This window comes from Chiloscyllium plagiosum, unplaced genomic scaffold (assembly GCF_037043375.1).
Source record: "Chiloscyllium plagiosum isolate Xiang-an unplaced genomic scaffold, Cpla_swu_hap1 HiC_scaffold_6, whole genome shotgun sequence".
Classification (NCBI taxonomy): domain Eukaryota; kingdom Metazoa; phylum Chordata; class Chondrichthyes; order Orectolobiformes; family Hemiscylliidae; genus Chiloscyllium; species Chiloscyllium plagiosum.
In genome coordinates, this window is record NW_028270144.1 from 133,302,627 (window position 1) to 133,329,363 (window position 26,737).

At 45.8% G+C, this 26,737-nt stretch overlaps 1 protein-coding gene across 8 annotated transcripts in view; it reads left to right on the forward strand.

Moving 5' to 3' along the window:
- LOC122550999 (tripartite motif-containing protein 2-like) overlaps positions 1–26,737 on the forward strand; it is a 134,824-nt gene that overhangs the window by 41,960 nt on the left and 66,127 nt on the right. For 5 of the 8 annotated variants that reach the window (XM_087988530.1, XM_087988531.1, XM_087988534.1 and 2 more), the window contains 3 exons: positions 24,687–24,757; positions 25,176–25,316; positions 25,763–26,575. The exons of 1 other annotated variant lie outside the window; for it this stretch is intronic. In XM_087988530.1, coding sequence (XP_087844656.1) covers positions 24,687–24,757; positions 25,176–25,316; positions 25,763–25,915 — 365 coding nt within the window. In that variant the 3' untranslated portion in view covers positions 25,916–26,575. Of the gene's footprint in view, positions 1–24,686; positions 24,758–25,175; positions 25,317–25,762; positions 26,576–26,737 lie in introns of those variants that run through there. 2 more of the 8 variants (XM_087988533.1, XM_087988532.1) reach the window with 1 other exon arrangement.

A 26,737-nucleotide genomic window follows, 5' to 3' on the forward strand; every position in this document is an offset into this window, starting at 1 on the left:
CCACCTGAGATTCTTGCACTGGGACATCCAGGTCACTTTGGATCTCAGACTGCTCACTATTTAGATAATGTGCTTTGTTTTAATCTTTCTGCTGAAATGGACAATTTCACATATTCTCACATTATACTCCATTTGCCAAATGCCATTCTTCATCAACATCATTTACATAATTAGTAAACAATTGAGGTCCCAACGTTGATCCGTGTGGCAATCTCACTACATCTTGCAGACTAGAAGAAGATCCTTCGTCCACAATGATTTATTTTGTCTTTGGCATTTTTTCAAAAAAAAACTCGTCTCTGCTCTTATCTTGTGGTGTGTGTGTGTGTGTGTGTGTGAGAGAGAGAGAGAGAGATGAAGGGATATATATTTAATTCCAGGTCATAGCTTAGGTGTTGAGCAGAGTTTGCTATTTGCTTTAAGGCTAAGTTTGATTGTAATAAGCAGGTTATTCTGAGTTCATTAAAGAAGTGTGCAATCATTTCTTTATTCTGGAGAGTAGGATGAAAGAGCAGCAGTGGGTTACATTACTGATTGAGTCAGCCCCTTGATACTCCAGGCCCCCAGCTCCATCAGCACATTGCTGATATCACAGTTCTAACAATTATAAAGTGCTAAAACCTAATGTAGTTTGCAGATGCATATTTATTTCTGTATTGTTTGTGTTAAGGAGGAGGAAGGCAATGTGGAATCTAATCAGGGTCTGAGGGACATGCCGGATTGGGATGGGAATTCTTGCAAGGACTATCCCAACCTTGAGCTACTCACTTCACCTTTTATGTATTTGCAAGTGGTGTGGTGAGATTCTCAGGGGGCAGTTTCAAATTGCCGATTCAAGTGATTATAGCTTGTTAAGTGCCTTATCAGCAACCCAATTAATATCCCCTCATTAATATCCAGCTTCCTGTCCTACCAAAGTCACTGAACAAACTGGATGTTGAGAATCTTCAGCATGGAAGTCAGAGCAAGTACAGGGTATCTTCAGCTCAGCTGGTTGCTCTGAAAAACCTTTGTTTTGATATGGTGCCAACATCGCAAGGCACCATCCATGGGCAGTGACCACACACACAACCCCTCATCCACAGACATTGTAATTTGATATGTGCCAAACTGTGGTAACCCTTGTGGCACCTTTCTAATTCACAGGGCACTTCTGCAGTTCAACACTGTCCCTCACGTTGACCTGGCATCTATCACTATAATGCTGCAGCAAGGTCACTGTGTGTTCAGGGGCATACCCCCAGCTGATGGACTGCATCAGGCTGCATCTCTTGCCTGTTCCCTTACTGTTGGTCACTCTAAGCTGACCCGGATGCTCACATCGCTGTGCTGTTCAATGTAGGCACAAAGCCGGAGGCTTGACATGGTTGTGAGCAGTCTTCAGTCAAGTCAAGGGGGATGACCTTCTCTCATGGACCCTAGCACTGTAAGGCAGGGGAAGCCTCCAGGGGATTGGACATGGTCATCAGCCACTCGGGTAGTCATGGTCAGGATCCTCTCTTCATAATCAATGAGCAGCTGAATGATGGGCAGCACACCACCCACTTCAGTTTCTGCCATAGAGTGAGTCATTTTCCTCCTGGAATGTGTAAGAGTAGGGGGGCATATACTACAGGGGATGTGAAAGTATGTGGCACGTCTAGTACCATTAGTGCAGGTGTTAGCCTTGACAAGTCAGTGATGCAGAGAGCATGCAGTATTAGTGGTGTCAGGGGTTGAAATGGGTGAGAGCAAGTGGCGAAGATGTTGCAGGCAATGATGAGTGGTAAAGCATGAGCCTTATGGAAGGTGGGTAGTATAGCTGAGATAGAGTAAGTATGAGGTACTGGAGAGAACATAGAACAGTACAGCACAATACAGGCCAATCGGCCCTTGATATGCCAGCCTTTCATCCTACTCTAAGATCAAACTAACCTACATACCCTTCATTTTACTATTATCTATGTGCGTATCCAAGAATCGCTTAAATGTCCCTAATATATCTATATCTGACTCTACTACCACTGCTGGCAGTGCATTCCATGCACTCACCACTCTCTGTGTAAAGAACTGACCTTTGACTTCTCCCCTAAATCTTCCTCTGATCACCATAAAATGATGGACCCTTGTGATAGACATTTTTGCTCTAGGAAAAAGTTTCTGGCTATCCACTCTATCTGTACCTCTCATCGTCCTGCATACCTCTATCAAGTCCCCTCTCACCCTTCTTCACTCCAGTGAGAAAAGCCATAGCTCCCTCAACCTTTCTTCATAAGATATGCCCTCCAGTCCAGGCAGCAAGCTGGTAAATCTTCTCTGTACCCTCTCTAAAGCTTCCACATCCTTCCTATAATGAGGTGACTAGAACGGAACACAATATTTCAAGTGTGGTCTAACCAGGGTTTTATAGAGCTGCAGCATAACCACGCGCCTGTTAAACTCAATCCCCCTGCTAATGAAAGGTAACACACCATGCGCCTTCTTAACACCCCTATGAACTTGGGTGGCAACGTTGAGGGACCAATGGACATGGACCCCAAGATACCTCTGTTCCACCAGACTGCCAAGAATCCTGCCTTTCACCCTGTAATCTGCATTCAAATTCAATCATCCAAAATGAATCACTTCACACTTTTCCAGGTTGAACTGCATCTGTGAGAAAGTGAGGCCTGCAGATGCTGGACATCAGACTCGAACAGTCTGGTGCTGGAAAAGCATAGCCGGCTAGGCTGCATCCGAGAGTCCCGACTCCCTCTACAAGGCCCACCTTGAAGAAGTTCTCCTCCGCCCTCTACAAGGATCTCAGTGAGTCTCTCTTTCACTGCACCCCCCAGGTTGTCTCTTCTGCCCTTAGATTACATTAGATTACATTACAGTGTGGAAACAGGCCCTTCGGCCCAACAAGTCCACACCGACCCGCCGAAGCGCAACCCACCCATACCCCTACATTTACCCCTTACCTAACACTACGGGCAATTTAGCATGGCCAATTCACCTGACCTGCACATCTTTGGACTGTGGGAGGAAACCGGAGCACCCGGAGGAAACCCACGCAGACACGGGGAGAACGTGCAAACCACACAGTCAGTCGCCTGAGGCGGGAATTGAACCTGGGTCTCTGGCGCTGTGAGGCAGCAGTGCTAACCACTGTGCCACCGTGCCCTGAAGCTCTTCTGACCTATCAACCATCAGCCCCCACCTTCATCTACCTATTGCATTCCTAGCTGCCTTCCCCCAAGCCCCAACCCACTCCCATTTATCTCTCAGCCCCCTTGGGCCCCTTCACATTCTGATGAAGAGTTTATGTTCGAAACGTTGACTCTCCTGCTCCTCGGATGCTGCCTGACTGGCTGTGCTTTTCCAGCACCATACGTTTTGACTTTGAACTCCATCTGCCACTTATCAGCCCAGTCCTGCATCTTGTCAATGTCCCATTGCAACCTACAACAGCTCTCCAAACTATCCACCACTCCACCAACCTTCATGTCATTGGCAAACTTACTTCCTCATCTAAGTCATGTATAAAAATCACAAAAAGCAGAGGTCCTAGAACAGATCCCTGCGGAACACCACTTTGAGCTTCAGGCTGAATACTTTCCATCTACTACCACCTTCTGTTTTCTGTGGACCAGCTAATTCTATATCCAGACAGCTTTCACTGTGTCCTATGCCTCTTTACAGTCTGAATGAGCTTACCACTGGGAAACGTATGAAATGCTTTGCTAAAATCTGTGCACACCACATCCACTTTACCCTCATCAATATGTTTTGTCACATCCTCAAAGAATTCAATAAGATTTATGAGAAGATGGTGCACGTTATAGTGGCGGAGTGGAGGAGGGCATTGACCTTCTTCCTTCTGCACTTGGCATTCCTTCAGAAACTGAGACTGCTTTAATCTTTTTGGCAACCCTGGACCAGGCTGGGATGATCTGGTGTCAAGTCCTCCACTGCTGTTCCTGAGGAGGAGAAAGGCCGTTTTTGGGACCATTCCATCCAACAGGACCTCACTCAAAGTGGGGCACCAATTTCCCTGTCTGCCATGTTATTGGAACCGTGGAGGAAGCCCAGACTCTGTGCTTATCTGGGCTCACGACCTGCTTTTATTGGAGGCACAGGCACAAGAGATGCCAGTGAATTGCAGGATATCCAGTGAGTGGTGAGTTGGTCTGGAAACAGCGTATCGTCATATGGAGCTAGAATTGTGTGTGAGGGGCAGGGCAAATGGTTAATGAGGATGGTTTGGTAAGATACAATGAAAAAAATCACAGTGAGAACTCCTTCAAACTTCTTAACTCGCACTTAGCCAAAAAAAGTAGCTGCAGACTATAGCTCCCGACTGGATCTGACCAAAGTAGACTAGGAACAGCAGTTGAGGGTAAATGTACAGCAGAACAGTGGGAGAGTAAATGGTGTGGGGGCATTCTAAAAGGAATGTTCCCTTCAGGGTGAAATGTGGGAGCTACAATTCCAGACAGCCCTGGATGTCCAGGAATATTCAGGACTGGATAAAAAGGAAAAGAGGCAGAAATAATTCAGAGATGGGAGTCGAGGACAAAATTTCTAAATTTGCAGATGATACTAAGCTAGAGAGAATGGTGAGTTGTGAGGATTATGCTGAGCCATATCAAAGGGACATTGACAAGTTGACCAAATGGGCACACAGCTGGCAGATGGAATTCAGTTGGGAGAAAGTGAGCATTGCAGATGCTGGAGATCAGAGTCGGAAGAGGATGGTGCTGGAAAAGCACAGCCGGTCAGACAGCATCCGAGGAGCTGGAGCATCGACGTTTAGGGCATAAACCCTTCATTAGCATTCCTGTTGAAGAGCTTATGCTCGAAACATTGATTCTCCTGCTCCACGGATGCTGCCTGACCTGCTGTGCTTTTCCTGCACCACACTCTTTGACTGAGATGAATTTCAATACCGAGAAATATGAGCTAATGTATTTTGGTGGATGAAACGTGGAGAGATAATACAGGCTCAATGGTACAACTTTAAGGAGAGTACAGGAGCAGAGGGACCTCAGGATTCACATGCACAATTCTGTGAAGGTGGCCAGGCAAGTTGAAACGGTTGTTAAGAAGACTCATAGGATTATTGAGTTTATAAATGGGCGCATAGAATATAAAAGCAAGGAAATGATGCCACATCTCTATAAAGTATGTGTCAGACCACATTTGGAGTATTGTGTTCAGTACTGAGCAGCTTATTTAAGAAGGATGTTAAAGCCCTGGAGACAGTTTAAAGGTGATTTACTAGAATGATACCAGAAATGAAGGATTTTAGATAGAGAAAGGTGAGAGAGATTGGGCTTATTTTCCTTGGTTGAAAGTGAGCATTGCAGATGCTGGAGATCAGAATCGAGAGTATAGTGCTGGAAAAGCACAGGTCAGGCAGTACCCGAAGAGCAGAAAAATCAAAGTTTCGGGCGTAAGCTGTTCATCAGAAAAACACTGGTAGGTAAGATTTGGGAGAATCAGAAGATATTCCACAATGGTCTCAAGGGGAAGAGGATAGACCGGGAAAGAATAGGGTCCTTAGGGCTGAAGGGTAAAATCTGCATGGAACTGGAGGACATTGATAGGGTGTTAAACAAGCACCTCAGATCTGTCTTTGTTTGGAAGGAGGATGGAGGTACATAATTCAGAGAGAGGGACTGAGAGGTTCTGAAGGTTTGAGTGGGCTTAAAAGTGGACAAGCTCCATGTCTGAATTGTTGTATCCCAGGATGCTATTGGTGATGAGGGAGAAAATTACAAGGGCTCATGCCCCCTCAGTCCAGGCCTCCCACTATTCTGTAAGTTTCAATCAGATTCCACTCCCTTTTCCTTCTAAACTTAGAGTCGCGATCTGGACTCCTCAATCGCTCTTCATATGACAAGCCCTGCATCCCCGAAATTATTTTGTAAACCTCCCCTGAACACCCTCCAAGGCCAGCACATTTCCTTAAATGTGGAGCCCAAAACTACTCACAATAGATAAGTCCCCTGGGCCTGATGGCATTTATCGTAGGATTCTCTGGGAAGCAAGGGAGGAGATTGCAGAGCCATTGGCCTTGATTTTTATGTCCTCGTTGTCTACAGGAATAGTGCCAGTAGACTGGAGGCTAGCAAATGTGGTTCCCTTGTTCAAGAAAGGGAGTATGGATAACCCTAGTAACTATAGGCCGGTGAGTCTCACTTCTGTTGTGGGCAAAGTCTTAGAGAGAATTGTAAGGAATAGGATTTATGAACATCTGGATAGGAATAATGTGATCAAGGATAGTCAGCGTGATTTTGTGAAGGACAGGTCGTGCCTCACAAACCTTATTGAATTCTTTGAGAAGGTGACTAAGGAGGTAGACGAGGGTAAAGTGGTAGATATGGTGTATATGGATTTTAGTGAGGCGTTTGATAATGTTCCCCATGGTAGGCTACTGCAAAACAAATACGGAGGTATGGCATTGAGGGTGAGTTGGAGGTTTGGATTAGGAATTGGCTGGCTGGAAGAAGACAAATGGTAGTAGTTGATGGTAAAGGTTCATCTTGGAGAGCAGTTACTAGCGGTGTTCCGCAAGGATCTGGTTTGGGACCATTGCTGTTTGTCATTTTTATAAATGACCTGGAGGAGGGGCTAGAAGGTTGGGTGAGCAAGTTTGCGGATGATACGAAAGTCGGTGGAGTTGTTGACAGTGAGGAAGGATGTGTCAGGTTACAGCGGAATATAGATAAGTTGCAGAGCTGGGCAGAAAGGTGGCAAATGGAGTTCAATGTAGGTAAGTGTGAGGTGATTCACTTTGGTAAGAGTAACAAAAAGATGGGGTACTGGGCTAACGGTCGGATACTTGGTGGTGTGGATGAGCAGAGGGATCTTGGTGTCCATGTACACAGATCTTTGAAAGTTGCCACCTAGGTAAATAGTGCGGTGAAGAAGGCATATGGCGTACTGGCTTTTATTGGTAGAGGAATTGAGTTCCGGAGCCCTGAGGTCATGTTGCAGTTGTATAAGACTCTGGTGCGGCCGCATCTGGAGTATTGTGTGCAGTTTTGGTCGCCATACTATAGGAAGGATGTGGAGGCACTGGAACGGGTGCAGAGGAGGTTTACCAGGATGTTGCCTGGTATGGTAGGAAGATCGTGTGAGGAAAGGCTGAGGCGCTTGGGGCTGTTTTCATTGGAGAAAAGAAGGTTTAGAGGTGACTTGATAAAGGTGTACAAGATGATTAGGGGTTTAGATAGGGTTGACCATGAGAACCTTTTTCCACGTATGGAGTCAGCTATTACGAGGGGGCATAGCTTTAAATTAAGGGGTGGTAGGTAGAGGACAGATGTTAGGGGTAGATTCTTTACTCAGCGAGTCGTGAGTTCATGGAATGCCCTGCCAGTAGCAGTAGTGGATTCTCCCTCTTTATGGGCATTTAAGCGGGCATTGGATAGGCATATGGAGGATAGTGGGCTAGTGTAGGTTAGGTGGGCTTGGATCGGCGCAACATCGAGGGCCAAAGGGCCTGTACTGCGCTGTATTTTTCTATGTTCTATGTTCTAATATTCCCAATGTGGTTTGATCAGAGCGTTATACAGCCTTAACAGTACATCTCTGCTTTTGTATACTAGCCATCTCGAAATGAATGCTAATATTATATTTGCCTTCCGAATTGCCAACTGAACATGCATAATAACCTTAAGAAAATCCTGATCTAGGGCTCCTAAGTCCCTTATGCTTCAGATTTCTGAAGCCTTTCCCTATTTAGAAAATAGTTTATGTCTCTATTCTTTCTACCAAAGTGCATAATCTCACACTTTCCCACGTTGTATTCCACCTGTTACTTCCTTGCCCGCTCTCCTAACCTGTCCAAGTCCTTTTGCAGCCACCCTGCTTCTTCAATACTACCTGTCTCTCCATCTATCTATGTGTCATCTGCAAACTTAGCAACAATGCCCTTAGTTCCTTTGCCCAGATTGTTAATCTATAATGTGAACAATTGTGGTCCCAACACTGACTGCTGAAGATCTCCACTAGCCTCCAGCTGTTATCCTGAAAACACTACTCTCTGTCTTCTGCCAGTCGGAAAAAATATCTTCTATCGAAGCTGGTACATTGCCCCTAACACCATGGACTGTTTTCTTATTAGCAGCCTCCTGTGCAACACCTTGTCAGAGGCCTTCTGGAAATTCTAATAGATCACATCCACTGGCTCTCCTTTGTCTAACTTGCTCATTACCTCCTTAAAGAATGCTAACAGATTTGTCAGGCATGACCTCCCATTGACAAATGCATGCTGACCCAGCCCTACTTTACCACGTACTTCCAAAACTCGATATTCCCATTCTTAATAATGGACTCTTAAAATCTTACCAATGGCTGAGGTCAGGTTAGCCAGCCTATAATTTCCTATCTTCAACCTCCCTTCCTTTTGAAACGGAGGTGTTACATGAACCATTTTCTAGTCCTAATAGTCAGATTCTTGGTAGTGTGAATGAGCAGAGAGATCTTGGTGTCCATGATAAAGATTGTTAAGAAGGCAAACGGTGTGTTAACTTTTTTGGTAGAGGAATTGAGTCAGAATCATGAAGTCATGTTGCAGCTGTAGAAAACTCTGGTGCGGCCACACTTGGAGTATTGCGTACACTTCTGGTTGTCGCATTATAGAAAGGATGTGGAAGCATTGGAAAGGGTGCAGAGGAGGTTTACCTGGATGTCGCCTGGTACGAAGGGAAGATCTTGAGGTTCTTTACTTAGAGAGTAGTAAGGGCGTGGAACGCTCTGCCTGCAGCAGTAGTCGACTCACCAACTTTACGGGCATTTAAATAGTTATTGGATAGATATATGGATGAGAATGGAATAGTGTAGGTTAGATGGGCATCAGATTTGTTTCTCAGGTTGGTGCAACATCACTGGCTAAAGGGCCTGTACTGCGCTATAATGTTCTATGTCCTCTGGGACCTTCCCTGACTCCAGTGATTACTGAAAGATCATCACCAATGCATCTACAATTTCCTCAGCTATCTCCTTCAGAACCCTGAGTTGTAGTCCATCCAGTCTGGATGATTTATTCACCTTTAGACTTTCCAGCTTCCCCAGCACCTTCTCCTTAATGATGGCCACTACACTCACCTCTTTCCCCTGACTGGCTGCTACTGGTGTCTTTCACTGTGAAGACAAATGCAAACTCTCCCAAGGTTCCACTTGGGAGAGTGATAAAGAAGATGAAAGCACATGGGATCCTGGGTAACTTGGCAAGTTGGAATCAGACTTGGGTTAGTGACAGAAGGCAGAAGGTCGTGATAGGGGGCTGTTTGTGTGACTGCGGCCCAATGTGTGCAGTGGTTACCACAGGGATCAGCACTGCGTTCCTTATTGTTTATGATATTCATAAATTACAGTAATGGGAACATATGGGGCAATGATAAGTAAGTATGCGTATGACGATTCTGGGTAATTCAAGATGGAGGACGGGAAAAATTTCTGGCTGTAACAGGTTGCTCCTTTTTTTGAAGTATTTTAGGTGTTGAGGTGATTTCCTCGAATTTCAGGAGCAGCAATCACTGTTTTATATGCTGTTGCATTGTTTTGGAACTTTGAAAAAAAAATCAAAACAATAGCACTTTTAAAAGGGAGACAAAGGAAGCACGTGGTGAGGTCAATTAGGACAGAGAGAGAAAGAGAGAGAAATAAAGAAATCCACACTGCTCCCTGACACAGCAATGAACCTGCACAGTTACTGCCTTTACTGTTTGAATTCATGTATCGCTGGACATCAGAGTGCATCTGGGAAAATGAACAAACAGTGAAATTCACAACTAATCTTGGAGGAACCTGTTTGGGAGAGGTCACAGCACAGAAACAAATAAGTGGATAGTTTTAAGTATGATCTTATAGTAAGTCTGCAGTAGTGAGTAGAGAGGGTTCTTTCTTGATTATATATTTTATTGAGCTATGTCTCTTGATTAAACTTAAAATATAAGCCATAAACATTAATTTAACCTGGAGCAGTGTTTTGTAGAGGAATAAGACAGTGCTATTTTCTGGGTCTGTAGATTGAAAGAAACAAAAATGGCCCTTAGTAGAGTGATAAGGTATTCTTGTGTGATGTGGGAGTTTAGGGAGAGTTTACGTGTTACTGTAGATTATATCTGCAATAAATGCTGTTGGTTGCAAATCCTGTCAGATCGAATAGATCGGTTCGAGAGACAGTTAGAGGCAATGAGGAATTTACAAGAGCAAGGAGATGTGGTGAATGGCAGTTATAGGAAGGGGAGAAAAGTTGCAGATACAGTCACATAGATGGGTTAACTCTAGAAAAGGTAAGGGAGGTAGGCAGGTAGTGCAGGAGTCTTCTGTGGTTATCCCCATTTCAAATAAATACTCTATTTTGGAAAATATAGGGGATAATGGTTTCTAGTATCGAGTCAGGTTCTAATGCAACGAGGGGTACATCAGGTTCCAAGAGATCGATTGTGTAAAGGCACTGTCTAGTATGAGGCACTGACAGACGTTTCTGTGGCCAGCAGCGAAAAATCAGAATGGTGTGTTGCCTCCCTGGTGCCAGGATCAAGGATGTCTCAGGGTGCAGAATGTTCTCAAAGGGGAGAAGGCCCAGCAGGAGGTCATTGTACACGTTGGAACCAGTGACATAGGAAGGGAAAACGTTGAGAATCTGAAGGGAGATTACAGAGAATTAGCCAGGAATTTAAAAAGGAGGTCCTCAAGATAAGTAATGTCTGGATTACTCCTGGTGCTATGAGCTAGTGAAGGTAGGAATAGGAGGATGGAGCAGATGAATACCTAGCTGAGGAGCTGGTGTGTGGGAGAAGGATTCACATTTTTGGATCATTGGAATCTCTTACGGGATAGAAGTGGCCTGTACAAGAAGGACGGATTGCACCTAAATTGGAAGGGGACTAATGTACCAGCAGGGAGATTTGCTCGAGCTGTTCGGGAGAATTTAAACCAATAAGGTGGGGATGGGGGGAGCCCAAGGAGAATGTGAGGAAAGGGATCAATATGAGACGGGTACAGCTGAGAACAGAAGTAAGTCAAACAGTCAGGGCAGGCAGGGACAAAGTAGGACTAATAAATTAAACTGCATTTATTTCAATGCAAGAGGCCTAACAGGGAAGGCAGATGAACTCAGGGCATGGTTAGGAACATTGCTTTGGGATATCATAGCAATTACAGAAACGTGACTCAGGGATGGACAGGACTGGCAGCTTAATGTTCCAGGATACAAATGCTACAGGAAGGACAGAAAGGGAGGCAAGAGAGGAGGGGAAGTGGCGTTTTTGATAAGGGATAGCATTACAACAGTACTAGGGAGGATATTCCCGGAAATACATCCAGGGAAGTTGTTTGGATTGAACTGAGAAATAAGAAAGGGATGATCACCTTATTGAGATTATATTACAGACCCCCTAATAGTCAGAGAGAAATTGAGAAACAAACTTGTAAGGAGATCTCAGTTATCTGTAAGAAAAATAGGGTGGTTATGGTAGGGGATTTTAACTTTCCAAATATCAACTGGGACTGCCATAGTGTTAAAGGTTTAGACGGAGAGGAATTTGCTAAGTGTGTATGAGACAATTTTCTGATTCCGTATGTGGATGTACCTACTCGAGAAGGTACAAAGCATGACCTACTCTTGGGAAATAAGGCAGGGCAGGTGACTGAGGTGTCAGTGGGGGAGCACTTTGGGGCCAGCGACCATAATTCTATTAGTTTTAAAATAGTGATGGAAAAGGATAGACCGGATCTAAAAGTTGAAGTTCTAAATTGGAGAAAGGCCAATTTTGACAATATTCGGCAAGAACTTTCAAAAGCTGATTGGAGGCAGATGTTCGCAGGTAAAGGGATGGCTGGAAAATGGGAAGCCTTCAGAAATGAGATAACGAGAATCCAGAGAAAGTATATTCCTGTCAGGGTGAAAGGAAAGGCTGGTAGGTATAGGGAGTGCTGGATGACTAAAGAAATTGAGGGTTTGGTTAAGAAAAAGAAGGAAGCATATGTCAGGTATAGACAGGATAGATCGAGTGAATCCTTAGAAGAGTATAAAGGCAGTAGGAGTATACTTAAGAGGGAAATCAGGAGGGCAAAAAGGGGACATGAGATAGCTTTGGCAAATAGAATTAAGGAGAATCCAAAGGGTTTTAACAAATATATTAAGGACACAAAGTTAACTAGGGAGAGAATAGGGCCCCTCAAAGATCAGCAAGGCGGCATTTGTGTGGAGCCGCAGAAAATGGGGGAGATACTAGATGAGTATTTTGCATCAGTATTTACTGTGGAAAAGGATATGGAAGATATAGACTGTAGGGAACTAGATGGTGACGTTTTGCAAAATGTCCATATTACAGAGGAGGAAGTGCTGGAAGTCTTGAAACGCATAAAGATAGATAAAACCCCAGGACCTGATCAGGTGTACCCTAGAATTCTGTGGGAAGCTAGGGAAGTGATTGCTAGGCCTCTTGCTGAGATATTTGTATCATCGATAGTCACAGGTGAGGTGCTGGAAGACTGGAGGTTGGCTAACGCGGTGTCACTGTTTATGAAGGGTGGTAAGGACAAGCCAGGGAAAAAATAGACCAGTGAGCCTGATGTTGATAGTGGGCAAGTTGTTGGAAAGATATAAAAGAGACCTAAGGGGCAACCTTTTCACACAGAGGGTGGTACGTGTATGGAATGAGCTGCCAGAGGAAGTGGTGGAGGCTAGTATAATTGCAACATTTAAAAGGCATTTGGATGGGTATATGAATGAGAAGGGTTTGGAGGGATATGGGCCAGGCGCTGGCAGGTGGGATTAGATTAGGTTGGGATATCTGGTCGGCATGGACAGTTTGGACAGAAGGGTCTGTTTCCATGCTGTACATCTCTATGACTCTATATCCCCCATTCAACCATTACTATCAAGACAGGGGATCAATCCTGATTCAACAGAGACTGTAAGGGGGCATGCCAAGCGCAGTAATTGGTAGAGAATGAAGAATGCAGATGCTGGAGAGTCAGAGTTGGTAAAACATGGTGCTGGAAAAAACACAGCAGGTCAGGCAGCATCCGAGGACTGAAGGATTATGCCCAAAACATCAACTCTCCTGCTCCTTGAATGCTGCCTGACCGGCTGTATGTTTTCCAGCGCCATGCTTTATCAACTGTGCCAAGAGCAGAGACACTAGCAGATGAGGTGTCAGCCTGCTGGAGCTATCAAACAAGACTACTTGCATGCCAAACAGCATAAGCAGCAAGTGATAGAGCTAAGTAAACCCACAACCAACTGATCAGGTCTAAGTTCTGCAGTCCTGCCACATCCAGTTGTGAATGGTGTGGATGATTACACCAGTCACTGGGGGAGGCAGCTCCATCCTCAATGATGGAAAAGATAAGGCTGAAGCATTTTGCGCTAATGTTCATCCAGAAGTGTCGAGCAGATGATTCCCCACCATCACAGATAACAGTCTTCAGCCAATTCGATTCACTGCACTGATATCAAGAAACGGTTGGCGACATTGGATATTGCAAAGGCAATGGGCATTGTCAACATTCCGGCAATAACACTGAAGACTTGTGCTCCAGATCTCGCTGATCCTCTAGCCAAGCTGTTCCACTGTATCTCAGGTCTGTCATCTCAGCTGCAGGATATCTCTGTGGGAGTTCCTGAGCCTAGTGTCCGAGAGTCGAAAAGTCTCGTGCTGGAAAAGCACAGCCGGTCAGGCAGCATCCGAGGAGCAGGAGAGTTGATGTTTCGAGCATGAGCGCTTCATCACGAATGAGGCTTGTGGATTGGGACTGAGAGATAAATGGGAGGGAGGTGGGGCTGGGGGAAGGTAGCTGGGAATGTGATAGGTAGATAAAGGTGGGGGTGAAGGTGATTGGTCAGAGAGGAGTGTAGAATGGTTAGGTGGAAAGGAAGATGGACAGGTAGGACAGTTTGAAAGGGTGGTGTCAAGTTGGAAGGTTGGAACTGGGATAAGGTGGGGGGGAGGGGAAATGGGGAAACTGGCGAAATCCGCATTGATTTTGTGTGGTTGGAGGATTCCATGGCAGAAGATGAGGGGTTCTTCCTCCAGGCGGCAGGTGGCTAGAGTTTGGCAGTGGAGGAGGCCCAGGACTTGCATGTCCTTGGTGGAGTGGGAGGGGGAGTTAAGGTTTTTGGCTATAGGGCAGTGGGGTTGTTTAGTGTGTCGCAGAGATGTTCTCTCAAATGTTCCGCAAGTTGGCATCCTATCTCCCCATCGAGAGCAACAGACACAGTAGATGACGTGTGGAGGTGCAATAAATCTCTGTCAGATGTGGAAAGATCCTTTGGGGCCTTGGATGGAGGTGTGGGTGCAGGTTTTGCAATTTGTTTGCGGTGGCAGGGGAAGGTGGGTTGGAGTGGAGTGAAGAGTAGGTTGGTGGGGGGTTGTGTGGACCTAACAAGAGAGTTACAGAGGGAATGGTCTCTCTGGAATGCAGATAGGGGTGGGGAGGGAAATACACCCCTGGTGGCGGGGTCTTTTTGTAGGTGGCGGAAATGGGGGACGATGCGATGTATCCATGCACATCTTGTGGTGGTGGGAAAGGTGCCGAGAGTGGAGGCTGCGTTGGTTGCACGTCTTGTGGTGGCAGCATCTGCAGTCCTCACTTTCACCTAGTGTCCTCGACCCAACCATCTTCAGCTGAAGCAGCTGAATTTTGAAAGTACTGTCTAAGGAGTCATGATTTGGAGGTGCCGGTGTTTGACTGGGGTACACAAAGTTAAAAATCACACAACACGAGGTTATAGTCCAACACATTTATTTGGAAGCACTAGCTTTCAGAGTGCTGCTCTTTCATCTGGTGGTTGTGGAGTACAAGATCGTAGGACACAGAATTTATAGCAAAAGTTTACAGTGTGATGTAACTGAAATTATATATTGAAAAAGACCTGTATATCGATCTGGGTTGACCAGGATAGCTTGGTGATATTTACTCCTAGGAACTTGAAGCTCTCTACTATCTCCACCTCAGAACCATTGATACAAATAGGGGCACGCGCTCCACTCCATTTCCTGAAGTCAATGACCAGCTCCTTCATTTTGCTGACAGTGAGGGAGCGATTGTTGTCTTTACCCCATGCTATTAAGTTGTCTGTCTCTTTCCCCTTCTGATTTACAGCATCTGCAATTCTTTTGGTTTTTATCCCTTTCCTGTTCTCTGTCCCGTCGTTGTTTAAGATCCAACCTGATGAAGGGCTTATGCCCGCAACGTTGATTCTCCTCCTCGGCAGCTGCCTGACCGGCTGTGCTCTTCCAGCACTACACTCTCGACTCTGATCTCCAGCATCTGCAGTCCTCACTTTCTCCTAGTTGATTTTAGCCTCTTCCAAGGATGCCTATCTTGAAGAAGTTCTCCTCCTCTCTCTACAAACATGTCAGTGAGTCTCACTCTCTCACTGCACCTCCCCCCCCCCCCCGCCAGGTCATCTCCTCTGCCCTGAAGCTCTTCAGCCACATTCTGAAGCAGACTCACTACCCACAGCCACATCTCCTTCCTCAGTGCCTGCCTATGGAACCAACTGATCCCGTGAGAACTCCAGACCACATTCAGACCAACATAATCTGGACCTGAACAGGACAACCAGTACTACAAAACCAAACCTCTGGAAACGGTTCTCCTTCCAGATCCTCTGGTCCACACTCGCAGCCATGCGCCGTCACCTACTCTCCCTGCAGTCAGCCCTGCCACAGCTCAGGGCCACACTCTCCCAGACCTGCAAAGGACCTCTGGTGTTTTACATCCTTGGAGGAATTCACACACTCAACAAACACTTCTTCTCCACCATGTTGGACATAAAAGAACGTAAGTTAAACAAACTTTCATGTACTTACCTCAATACTCTATTTTCCTTGACCATTCCAAAACCTTCTCCTGGCCTATGGAACTGCCCAGATGCCAGTAGTCACATGGCCGCTCCAGTCACAACCACCGTGGTGAATGATGACATCACTTGCACCCCTGCCGCCCACAGACCGCAGCCACTGCTGACTATGCTACCATTCCTGATGAAGGGCTTATGCCCGAAACGCTGATTCTCCTGCTCCTCAGAAGCTGCCTGACCTGCTGTGCTTTTCCAGTACCACACTTGACTAAGATCCAACCCACTACTGAGGTGTCATCAGCAAATTTGTAAATGGAATTAGAGCTGAATTTAGCTGTACAGTCATAAGTGTAAAAGAAATATAGTATGGGGCTGAATACACAGCCTCGCGGGGGTACAGGTGTTGTGGATTATTGTGGAGGAGATGTTATGGCCTATCCTTACTGATTGCGGTCTGTGGGTCAGGAAGTTGAAGATCTAGTTGCAGAGGTGGGGAGCAGAGTCCTAAGTCTCAGAACTTGGAGATGGGTTTAGTAAGAGTTATAGGGTTGAAGGTGGAACTAAAGGCGATAAAGAGGAGTCTGACTTAAGTGTTCTTGTTAAAAGCTACCGACCACACAGATACCCTCGTTTGTGACAAGGCCAACACAAAATAACAGGCTGCAAAATGAAGCAGAACAGAATAGTGGGCAAAAATACATCGCTTCCTGATGTGCCCAGTGCTTTCTACACTCGTTTCAAACAGAAGGTCAGTGAAACAGTGTCACTTGCCCTGACAACTTTGGATGCACCTGTTCCCTCAGTCACTGCTGCAGACATCAGATCGGCCTTTTTGAGAGTGAGCCCATGGAAAGTGACCGGCCCAGATGGCGTCCCAGCGTTGCACTCAGATCCTGCACATAGGAGCTGGCGGGAGTATTTGCTGACATCTTTAACCTCTCATTACTACAATCTGAAGTCCCCACGGCTTCAAAAAGATTATCATCATCCCAGTGCCAAAGAAAACGCATGCAGTGTGCCTCAGTGACTACCACCCAGGGGCTCTGACCTCCATTATTATGCAGTGCTTTGAGAGGTTAGTCACGGCTCACATCAACTTCTGCCTCCCAACCTGTCTTGATCCCTCGCAATTTGCCTGCTATTACAACAGATCCATGACAGACGGCATCTTCCTGGCTCCACACTCATCGCTAGAACATCTGGCTAACAAGGTTACCTATGGCAGACTCCTACTTATTGACCAGTTACTGACTACAGCTCCGGCTTCAATACCATTATTCCATCCAAACTAATCTCCAAACTCCAAGACCTAGGTCTCTGCTCTGCCCTCTGCAACTGGGATCTTCAACTTCTGACCCACAGACTGCAATCAGTGAGAATAGGCAACAACACCTCCTTCATGATAATCCACAACACTGACACACTGTAAGGATGTGTACTCAGCCCCCTACTATACTCCCTGTGCACTCATGACAGTGTGACCAAATTTCATCCTAACTCCATCTATGAGTTCTATGATGACACCACCGTTGTAGGCTGGATCACAAACAATGAGCCAGAATACAGGAAAGAGAGAGTGCTAGGTGGCGTGGTGTAAAGATAACAAACTCTCCCACGATGTCAGCAAAATGAAAGAGCTAGTCATTGGCTTCAGTAAACAAGGTGGAAGGCATGCCCTGTCTACATCAATGGAGCTGAGGTGGCGATGGGTGAAAGCGCCAAGTTCCTCAGAATGATGATCACCAACAATCTGTCCTGTGCCACCCACGTTTATGTGATGCTCAAGAAAGCACAACCATGCCTCTACTTCCTCAGGAGGCTAAGGAAATGCAGCATGTCTGTAAAGACACTTAGCAATTTTTATAGACACATCATAGAAAGCATTCTATCTGGATGCATCATGGCTTGGTATGGCATCTGCTTTCCCCAGGAATGTAAGAAAGTACAGAGAGTTGTGAACACTGACCAGTCCATTTCGCAAGCCAACCTTCCATCGTTTTCTTCATGTATACTTCTCTATGTCTTGGAAAGGCAGCCAACATAATTAAAGACCCCTCCCACCCCATTATACTTTCTCCCAACCTCTTCCATTGGGCAGAAGATACAAAAGTTTAAGCACAGGAACCAAATGATTCAAGAACCAAATGATTCTTCCCCACTGTTATTACATTTCTGAATGGATCTCTCAAATTTTAAGTATAATGTTGATCTCGCTCTCTGTGCACCCTCTCTGTAGCCATCATGTTGTATTCTTTGCTCTGTTATATTATTCTAATGCACTGTGTATGGTATGATCTGCCTGTACTGCATGCAAAACAAAACTTTTCACTGTACCTAGGTACATGTGACAATAATCAATTAAATCAAATCAAACCAAATCAAATGTTCCATGGATGAGGGAAGACCCAGGGAGATGGCATCTCCCATGGACCTGTTGCGACGGTAAGGTGAATTGTAGTGGATTAAGACAGTCTGGGAGGCTGGAGTTGATGTGTGCCATGACTAACCTCTCCAAGCACTTCCTAATGATGGATGTCAGAACCACTGAGTGGCAGTCATTACAGCGCAGTGCCTGACTTTTCTTTGGCACTGGGAATTTAGTTGTCGTCTTGAACAGGTGGGAACCTCTGATTGGATTAAGGAGAGGTTAAAGATGAGAGTTCATCTGCACAGGATTTGAGTGCACAGCTGGGGACTGCATCCGGTCCAATTGCTTTCTGTGGGTTCGCCCTCAAAAAGGTCATCCTGACATCTGTGACAGTGACTGTCGGTACAGGTGCCCCTGAGGCTGTTGGGGCAGGTGACATTTCACTGACCCACTGTTTTAAACGAATATAGAGTGCATTGAGCTCAGCGGAGAGGGATGCAATTGTTGCCAACGTGTCTACTTGACTTTGCTTTGTAGCCTGTTAGAACGAGTAAGCCTTGCCACAGTTGATGTGTGTTTGTGTGGTTAGTCTGGAACTTTAGCTTCATCTGATATTATCTTTTGGCTTTCATAATGGCTGTGTGAAGGTCGTGCCTAGATTTCCTCGAGAGAAAAATTGTGTTAGGGGATTCTGTAGTCCAAGGTACAGACAGACGTTTCTGTGGCCAGCAGAGAAACAGCAGAATGGCGTGTTGCTTCCCTGATGCCAGGATCAAGGATGTCTCAGAGAGGGTGTAGAATGTTCTCACGGGGGAGAGGGACCAGCAAGAGGTCATTGTCCACATTGGAACCAATGATATAGGAAGGGAAAAGGTTGAGATTCGGAAGGGAGATTACAGAGAGTTAGGCAGAAATTTAAAAAGGAGGTCCTCAAGGGTAGTAATATCTGGATTACCCCTGGTGCTATGAGCTAGTGAGGGCAGGAATAGGAGGATAGAGCAGATGAATGCATGGCTGAGGAGCTGGTGTATGGGTGAAGGATTCACATTTTTGGATCATTGGAATCTCTTTTGGGGTAGAAGTGACCTGCACAAGAAGAACGGATTACACCTAAATTGGAAGGGGACTAATATACTGGCAGGGAGATTTGCTCGAGCTGCTCGGGATGATTTAAACTAGTAAGGCGGTTTAGGTGGAGAGGAATTTGTTAAGTGTGTACAAGACAATTTTCTGAATCAGTATGTGGATGTATCTACTAGAGAAGGTGCAAATCTTAAACTACTCTTGGGAAATAAGGCAGAGCAGATGACTGAGGTGTCAGAGAGGGAGCACTTTGGGATCAGGGACCATAATTCTATTAGATTTAAAATAGTGATGGAAAAGAATAGACCAGATCTAAAAGTTAAAGTCCTAAATTGGAGAATGGCCAATTTTGATGGTATTAGGGAAGAACTTTTGAAAGCTGATTGGGGCAGATGTTTGCAGGTAAAGGGACAGCTGGAAAATGGGAAGCCTTCAGAAATGAGAAAACGAGAATCCAGAGAAAATATATTCCTGTCAGGGTGAAAGGGAAGGCTGGTAGGTATAGGGAATGCTGGATGACTAAAGAAATTGAGGGTTTGGTTAAGAAAAAGAAGGAAGCATATGTCAGGTATAGACAGGATAGATCGAGTGAATCCTCAGAAGAGTATAAAGGAAGTAGGAGCATACTTAAGAGGGAAATCAGGAGGGCAAAAAGGGGACATGAGATAGCTTTGGCAAATAGAATTAAGGAGAATCCAAAGGATTTTTACAAATATATTAAGGACAAAAGCGTAACTAGGAAGAGAATAGGGCCCCTCAAAGATCAGACCTCACTTTCTCCCCTCAAAGATCAGCAAGGCGGCCTTTGTGTGGAGCCACAGAAAATGGGGGAGATACTAGATGAGTATTTTGCATCAGTATTTACTATGGAAAAGGATATGGAAGATATAGACTGTAGGGAACTAGATGGTGACGTTTTGCAAAATGTCCATATTATAGAGGAGGAAGTGCTGGAAATCTTGAAACGCATAAAGGTGGATAAATCCCCAGGACCTGATCAAGTGTTCCCTAGAACTCGATGGGAATCTAGAGAAGTGATTGCTGAGCCTCTTGCTGAGATATTTGTATCATCGATAGTCACAGGTGAGGTGCCGAAAGACTGGAGGGTGGCTAACGTGGTTCCATTGTTTAAGAAAGATCATAAGGACAAGCCAGGGAACTATAGACCAGTGAGCTTGACCTCAGTGTTGGGCAAGTTGTTGGAGGGAATCCTGACGGACAGGATGTACATGTATTTGGAAAGGCAAGGACTGATTAGGGATAGTCAACGTGGCTTTGTGCGTGGGAAACCATGTCTCACAAACTTGACTGAGTTTCTTGAAGGGCAGAGCGGTAGATGTGATCTGTATGGACTTCAGTAAGGCGTTCAACATAGTTCCCCATGGGAGACAGATGAGTAAGGTTTGATCTCACGGAATACAGGGAGAACTAGCCATTTGGATACAGAACTGGTGGTAGCGGGTTGTTTTTCAGACTGGAGGCCTGTGACCAGTGGAGTGCCACAAGGATCGGTGCTGGGTCCCCTACTTTTTGTCATTTACATAAATGATTTGGATGCGAGTATAAGGGATGCAGTTAGTAAGTTTGCAGATGACACCAAAATTGGAGGTGTAGTGGACAGTGAAGAGGGTTACCTCAGATTATAACAGGATCTAGACCAGATGGGCCAATGGGCTGAGAAGTGGCATATGGAGTTTAATTCAGATAAATGCGAGGTGCTGCATTTTGGGAAAGCAAATCTTAGCAGGACGTATACACTTAATGGTAAGGTTCTAGGGAGTGTTGCTGAACAAAGAGACCTTGGAGTGCAGGTTCATAGCTCCTTGAAAGTGGAGTTGCAGGTAGATAGGATATTGAAGAAGGCTTTTGGTATGCTTTCCTTTATTGGTCAGAGTATTGTGTACAGGAGTTGGGAAGTCATGTTGCGGCTGTACAGGACATTGGTTAGGCCACTGTTGGAATATTGCGTGCAATTCTGGTCTTCCTATCGGAAAGATGTTGTGAAATTTGAAAGGGTTCAGAAAAGATTTAGAAGAATGTTGCCAGGGTTGGAAGATTTGAGTTACAGGGAGAGGCTGAACAGGCTGGGGCTGTTTTCTCTGGCGCGTCGGAAGCTGAGGGGTGACCTTATGGAGGTTTACAAAATTATGAGAGGCATGGATAGGATAAATAGACAAAGTCTTTTCCCTGAGGTTGGGGAGTCCAGAACTAGAGGGCATAGGTTTAAGGTGAGAGGGGAAAGATATAAAAGAGACCTAAGGAGCAACTTGTTCACACAGAGGGTGGTACGTGTTTGGAATGAGCTGCCAGAGGAAGTGGTGGAGGCTGGTACAATAGCAACATTTAAGAGGCATTTGGATGGGCATATGAATAGGAAGGGTTTGGAGGGGTATTGGCCGGGTGCTGGCAGGTGGAACTAGATTGGGTTGGGATATTTGGTTGCCATGGACAGGTTGGACCGAAGGATCTGTTTCCATGCTGTACATCTCAATGACTCATAACTTTTAAGTACTGCACAGGAACAGGCCTTTCGGCCCTCTAAACCTGTGCCGATCATCTTACTTCAACTAAACTAAAAAACAAACCTTCTGCCCTTGTTTGGTCCATATCCCTCTATTCCCTCCCTATTCATATAACCATCCAGATGCCTCTTAAATGTCACCAATGTGCCTGCTTCCATCACCTCTTCTGGCAATGTGTTCCAGACTCCTCCCACTCTCTGCATGAAAAACTTCCCTAGCACATCTCCCTTAAACTTTTCCCCTCTCACCTTGAACCTGTGCCCTCTTGTAATTGAAACTCCAATTCTGGGAAAGAAGCCGTTGACTCTCCACCCTGTCAATGCCTCTCATAATTTTGTAGCCATCTGTCAGGTCTCCTTTTTCCAGTGAAAACAATCCCAGTCTTTTTAACCTTTCCTTATAGCCAATCTGGTCCTTGAGACAGACAACAACCTGATGAAACTTCTCTGCACTCTCTCCAAAGCTTCCACGTCTTTCTGGTAGTAATACCCCAAATGCAGCCTAACAAGAATATTATATCACTGCAACATGGTTCGCCAACTCCTGTACTCCATGCCCCGGCTGATGAAGGCAAAGATAGCCACCTGTGTTCCCACTTTTAGGAACTGTGGACCTGCATGCTCAGATCTGTCTGTGTGTTAATGTTCCTCAGGGTTCTGCCATTTACAGTATAATTCACACCTAAATTTGATCCTCCAAAATGCATCACCTCGCATTTGTCTGGATTAAACTCCATCTGCCATTTTTGTGGCCCAGTTGCCAATCTATCTATATCCTGTTGTATCCTTTCACAGTTGTCGGCACTATCAGCAACTCCACCAATCTTCATGTCATCTGCAAACTTATTAATCAGATCACTCACATTTTCTTCCAGGTCATTTATATATGCTACAAACAGCAGAGGTCTTGAGACTGACCCCTGTGGAACACCACCAGTTACTGGTTTCCGTTCTGTGACCAAGCCAGTTTTGTATCCATCTAGCCAACCTACCCCAAATCCCATGTGCTTTTAGTTTTTGTGCCAATCTGCCAAGCGGAACTTGTATCAAATCCACATACATCCACAGTTCTTCCCTCATCAATTATCTTTGTCACCTCTTCAAAGAATGCAATCAGGTTGGTGAGACATGACCTTCCCTGGAGAAAACCATGTCGCCTGTCAGTAACTAGTTTATTTTCATCCAAATGTTTATATATTTTGTTCCTAAGTATCTTGCTTCCAAGAGCCTCCCCGTCTGTAGACACGAAGAGCCTATAATTTCCTGGATTATCTCTGCTTCCTTTCTTAAACAAGGGAACAACATTGACTAATCTCCAGTCCTCTAGAACCTCGCCTGTGGTCAAAGAGGATGTGAAGATATTTGCTAATGGCCCAGCTATTTCTTCCCGTGCCTCTCGCAGTAACCTGGGATAGATCCCATCTGGCCCTAGGAACTTGTCTATCTTAATACACTTTAGGATACCCAAACTCATAGGTCAGGTTCACCCGACTTGAATACCTCAGACCTGGAAAAATCCTAATAAATTATTCAGACATGATTCCTTTTTATGAAGCTGTGCTGACTCTGCTTGATTCGATTGTGATTTTCCAAATGTTCTGCTATTAACTCATAATAATTGAAGCCAATACTTATCCAATTTCACATGTTAGAGTAGTTTTGCTTCGCTCCATTTTTGAGCAGGGATATAGTATTTGCAGTTTCCAATCCTCTGGTACTTCTGCAGAATCCCTAGGATTTTTGGACAACTGCAACCAGTGCATCCACTATCTCTGTAGCTGTCTCTTTTAGGATTCTAGGCTGCAAACCATTGAGGCCTGTTATGCCTTTAGCCCCATTAGTTTGTTGCTGTTGTACTTCCCTGTTTGCCAGGACCTGTGTCACTGCCCTTTGTGCTTTGCTTTTTTGTTCATTTGTTGCTGTCTGTAGTTCTTTGGTGGGGGCCTGGAACGTATTGCCGATGGAGGTGGCAGGGGCGGGTATAGTCGCACCATTTCAAATGTATCTAGACAGATACGTGAATGGACAGGGAGCAAAGGGATGCAGATCCTTAGAAAATAGGCGACAGGTTTAGATAGAGGATCTGGATCAGCGCAGGCTTGGAGGGCCTGTTCCTCTGCTGTAATTTTCTTTGTTCTTGTTCTGTCTAACCCTTTCCCTGAACTGATTGGATTTCATACTATTCCCAAGAATGAGCCAATTCCTGAAGAATCTGAAATGATGTTTCCATGTGCTTGCTGTGCTTTGACCCATGTCCAGATTTGCCCAATTTCCTCTGGACAGTCTCTGCCTCTTCTCTTGGCAATCACTCCTCACTGGAGCTAGTCTCTTTGTAAGTGGCTCCTGTTTCTCCCTTTCAGACATTCTGTGAGCTGCATTGTGTTGGAATATGCTGTCTGTACTCTGACAGGGAGAATCCTCATCTTATCCTCTCAGTTTGGGGAGGGGCAGAGATTATTATAGTTCCTTGCTGACCCAGTGCCTGTGAAGTGGAGACCCTCCGTCTCTTGCATTGCCTCAGGCTTCTGTTGACCTCCCAGAACCATGTTCACCCAGATTACCCAGCCCCATCCTCAGCCCTTTTGACAATTTATATGTGGTTTGTGCAACTATCCCAATTCATCAACTCTTCAGGTCCCAGGTTAATGTAGGTTCTGGTTCCTGGTGATTGCTGACGAACCTGTTCCTCCCAATGAATATACGCTAACCCCTTCTCGGATTTCTGCTTGAGCTTCCCCTGGGCAGTGAGGGGGAGATGGGGAAGACTCCATTTGCCCGGGGCATTGAGGGCGGAGATGGTGTGGGTGCTGGGCATCTCTATCTGTGACAGACTGCGCTCTGCGTGTGTGGAGTTGGACCAGGCTAGGTTGGGGCTGGGCTGAGCTGGGGTGCTCTGACCAATCTCGATTTTGCTGCTTTTCCAGGCCCTCACTTTGTCGCCGTGAACAACAGACATGAGATCCTGGTGACCGATTTCCACAACCACTCAGTGAAGGTGAGCCAGCTCAGAGTAAGCAACTACATCGCTCCCCAACCACCCCAGCCCGAACACCCAACACTGGTGGGGAGGGGGAAAAGAGCGAACCAGGGTGGGGGGAAGCTAGAGAATCCAAAGTGGGGAGTGAGCCCGGAGAGGGAGGGAGGAGTGAGCCCCACATATTGAGCTGAGTGGAGCATGAGCATACTCTGAAATGCAGGGGATAAGATTACACCCCCACCCCAAGACTGTGTCCGGGGAGTATGGCCAGCAATGCCCCCACCCCCACCGCCCCAGGAATGTGGTCACTGTCCCCCCCATCCCGGGAATGTGGTTAGTGCCCCCTCCCTGGGAGTGTGGGCAGTCCCACACACGCTGCCTCCTGCTAGGCTATGACAAGGCCGGGAACATTGACGTTACATTTCTGATTTGGCAGGTTTATAATTCTGACGGTGAATTCCTCTTCAAGTTTGGATCACATGGAGAGGGGAATGGACAGTTTAATGCTCCCACCGGGGTGGCTGTTGATAGCAATGGGAACATCATCGTCGCTGACTGGGGAAACAGCCGAATACAGGTGAGGAACAAACTCAATCTAACCTCATACTGTCGCTCTCCTGGGAGTGTTTGATGGGGATAGTGTAGAGGAGCTTTACTCTATGTCTAACCCTGTGCTGTTCCTATCCTGGGTGTATTTGATGGGGTTTCAGTGTAGAGGGAGCTGTAATGCATGATAGCTAACTCGCATGTCACACCAGTATAGTTTCCTCTGTTTAGATTTCAGACCTGAGTCTCAGATTCATCTATCTCACTCTCCATCTCAATGAAGAATTCTGTCATATTCTGGCTGCTCAATCTCAAGGGCCTCACACAGCCAGACTGGCAATTAATCATTTCTCAATACTCTGTCTCCCTCTGTGTTTCTCTCGCCATCTTTCTCTCTCTCTCCTTCTCTCTGTCAGTATGTCCATTTCTCTCCCCACTCTCAATCTTGTCTCTGTCTCTCTCTCTCTCTCTCCCCAGGTGTTTGACAGCTCCGGGTCCTTCTTGTCTTATATTAACACCTCTGCTGACCCTCTGTACGGACCACAGGGTCTGGCACTGACCTCAGATGGACATGTGGCTGTTGCAGACTCGGGGAATCACTGCTTCAAGATTTACCGATACTTGCAGTGAATCAAACTTCCAGAACTCTGTCGGAGGCCTAAACCTGAGGCCCAGTTTAACTGCTGTGCATTTTGTCCATCGTAGGACAAGTGATGCTTTTGGGTTTTGTGTTTTTGTTGTAAATGCAGAAAGCAGCAATGTTTGAGCAAGGCCCAAGGTCAGAGTTCACCAATGGGCATACCCATTGCCTAGACACAAAATGAACACTTGACTCCAACACTAGCCCAAAGGGATTTGTCCAGAAAGTCTTGCCCATTTTCATGGATACTCCTCAAGACAAGCTTCCCAACTAAGGAGAAGGAATGGGCCCTTTATGGCATATGGAGCTCTCACAAGGCAGACCCTCCAATGCACAGGCTCACCTCCCCAACACTGAATCAATTAAAGTCAGTGTGTGTATGGGACCCTGTACAGTGAGAGTGTGTGTGTATGTGTGTGTGTGAGAGAGAGACCCTATACCCTACTTAGATGTAAGGCCCATACCCCAGAGAATGTATATGTGAGGGATCAGTTGCTGCATATCCTGAGATAGATTCTGTGCAATTGAAATTGCTAATCGCTGTGATCAGTGTTTTGCTGATGGTTTGTGCCTGGAATCAAGAGCATTAATGCGTCAGTTTCCATGGATCATGTTGGGGGGAGATGTAAATAATAGGAAATTAACAACTACAAAGACAATCGACATTCTGATTTCCATCCAGTCGCTCAATTGCACTTTTATGTTTATTCATTCTTGAGGTGTGGGTGTCCCTGGCTGTGTCAGCATTTGTTACCCATCCCTAGTTGCCCCCTTGAGAAGGTGGAGGTGAGCTGCCTTCTTGAACCTCCGCA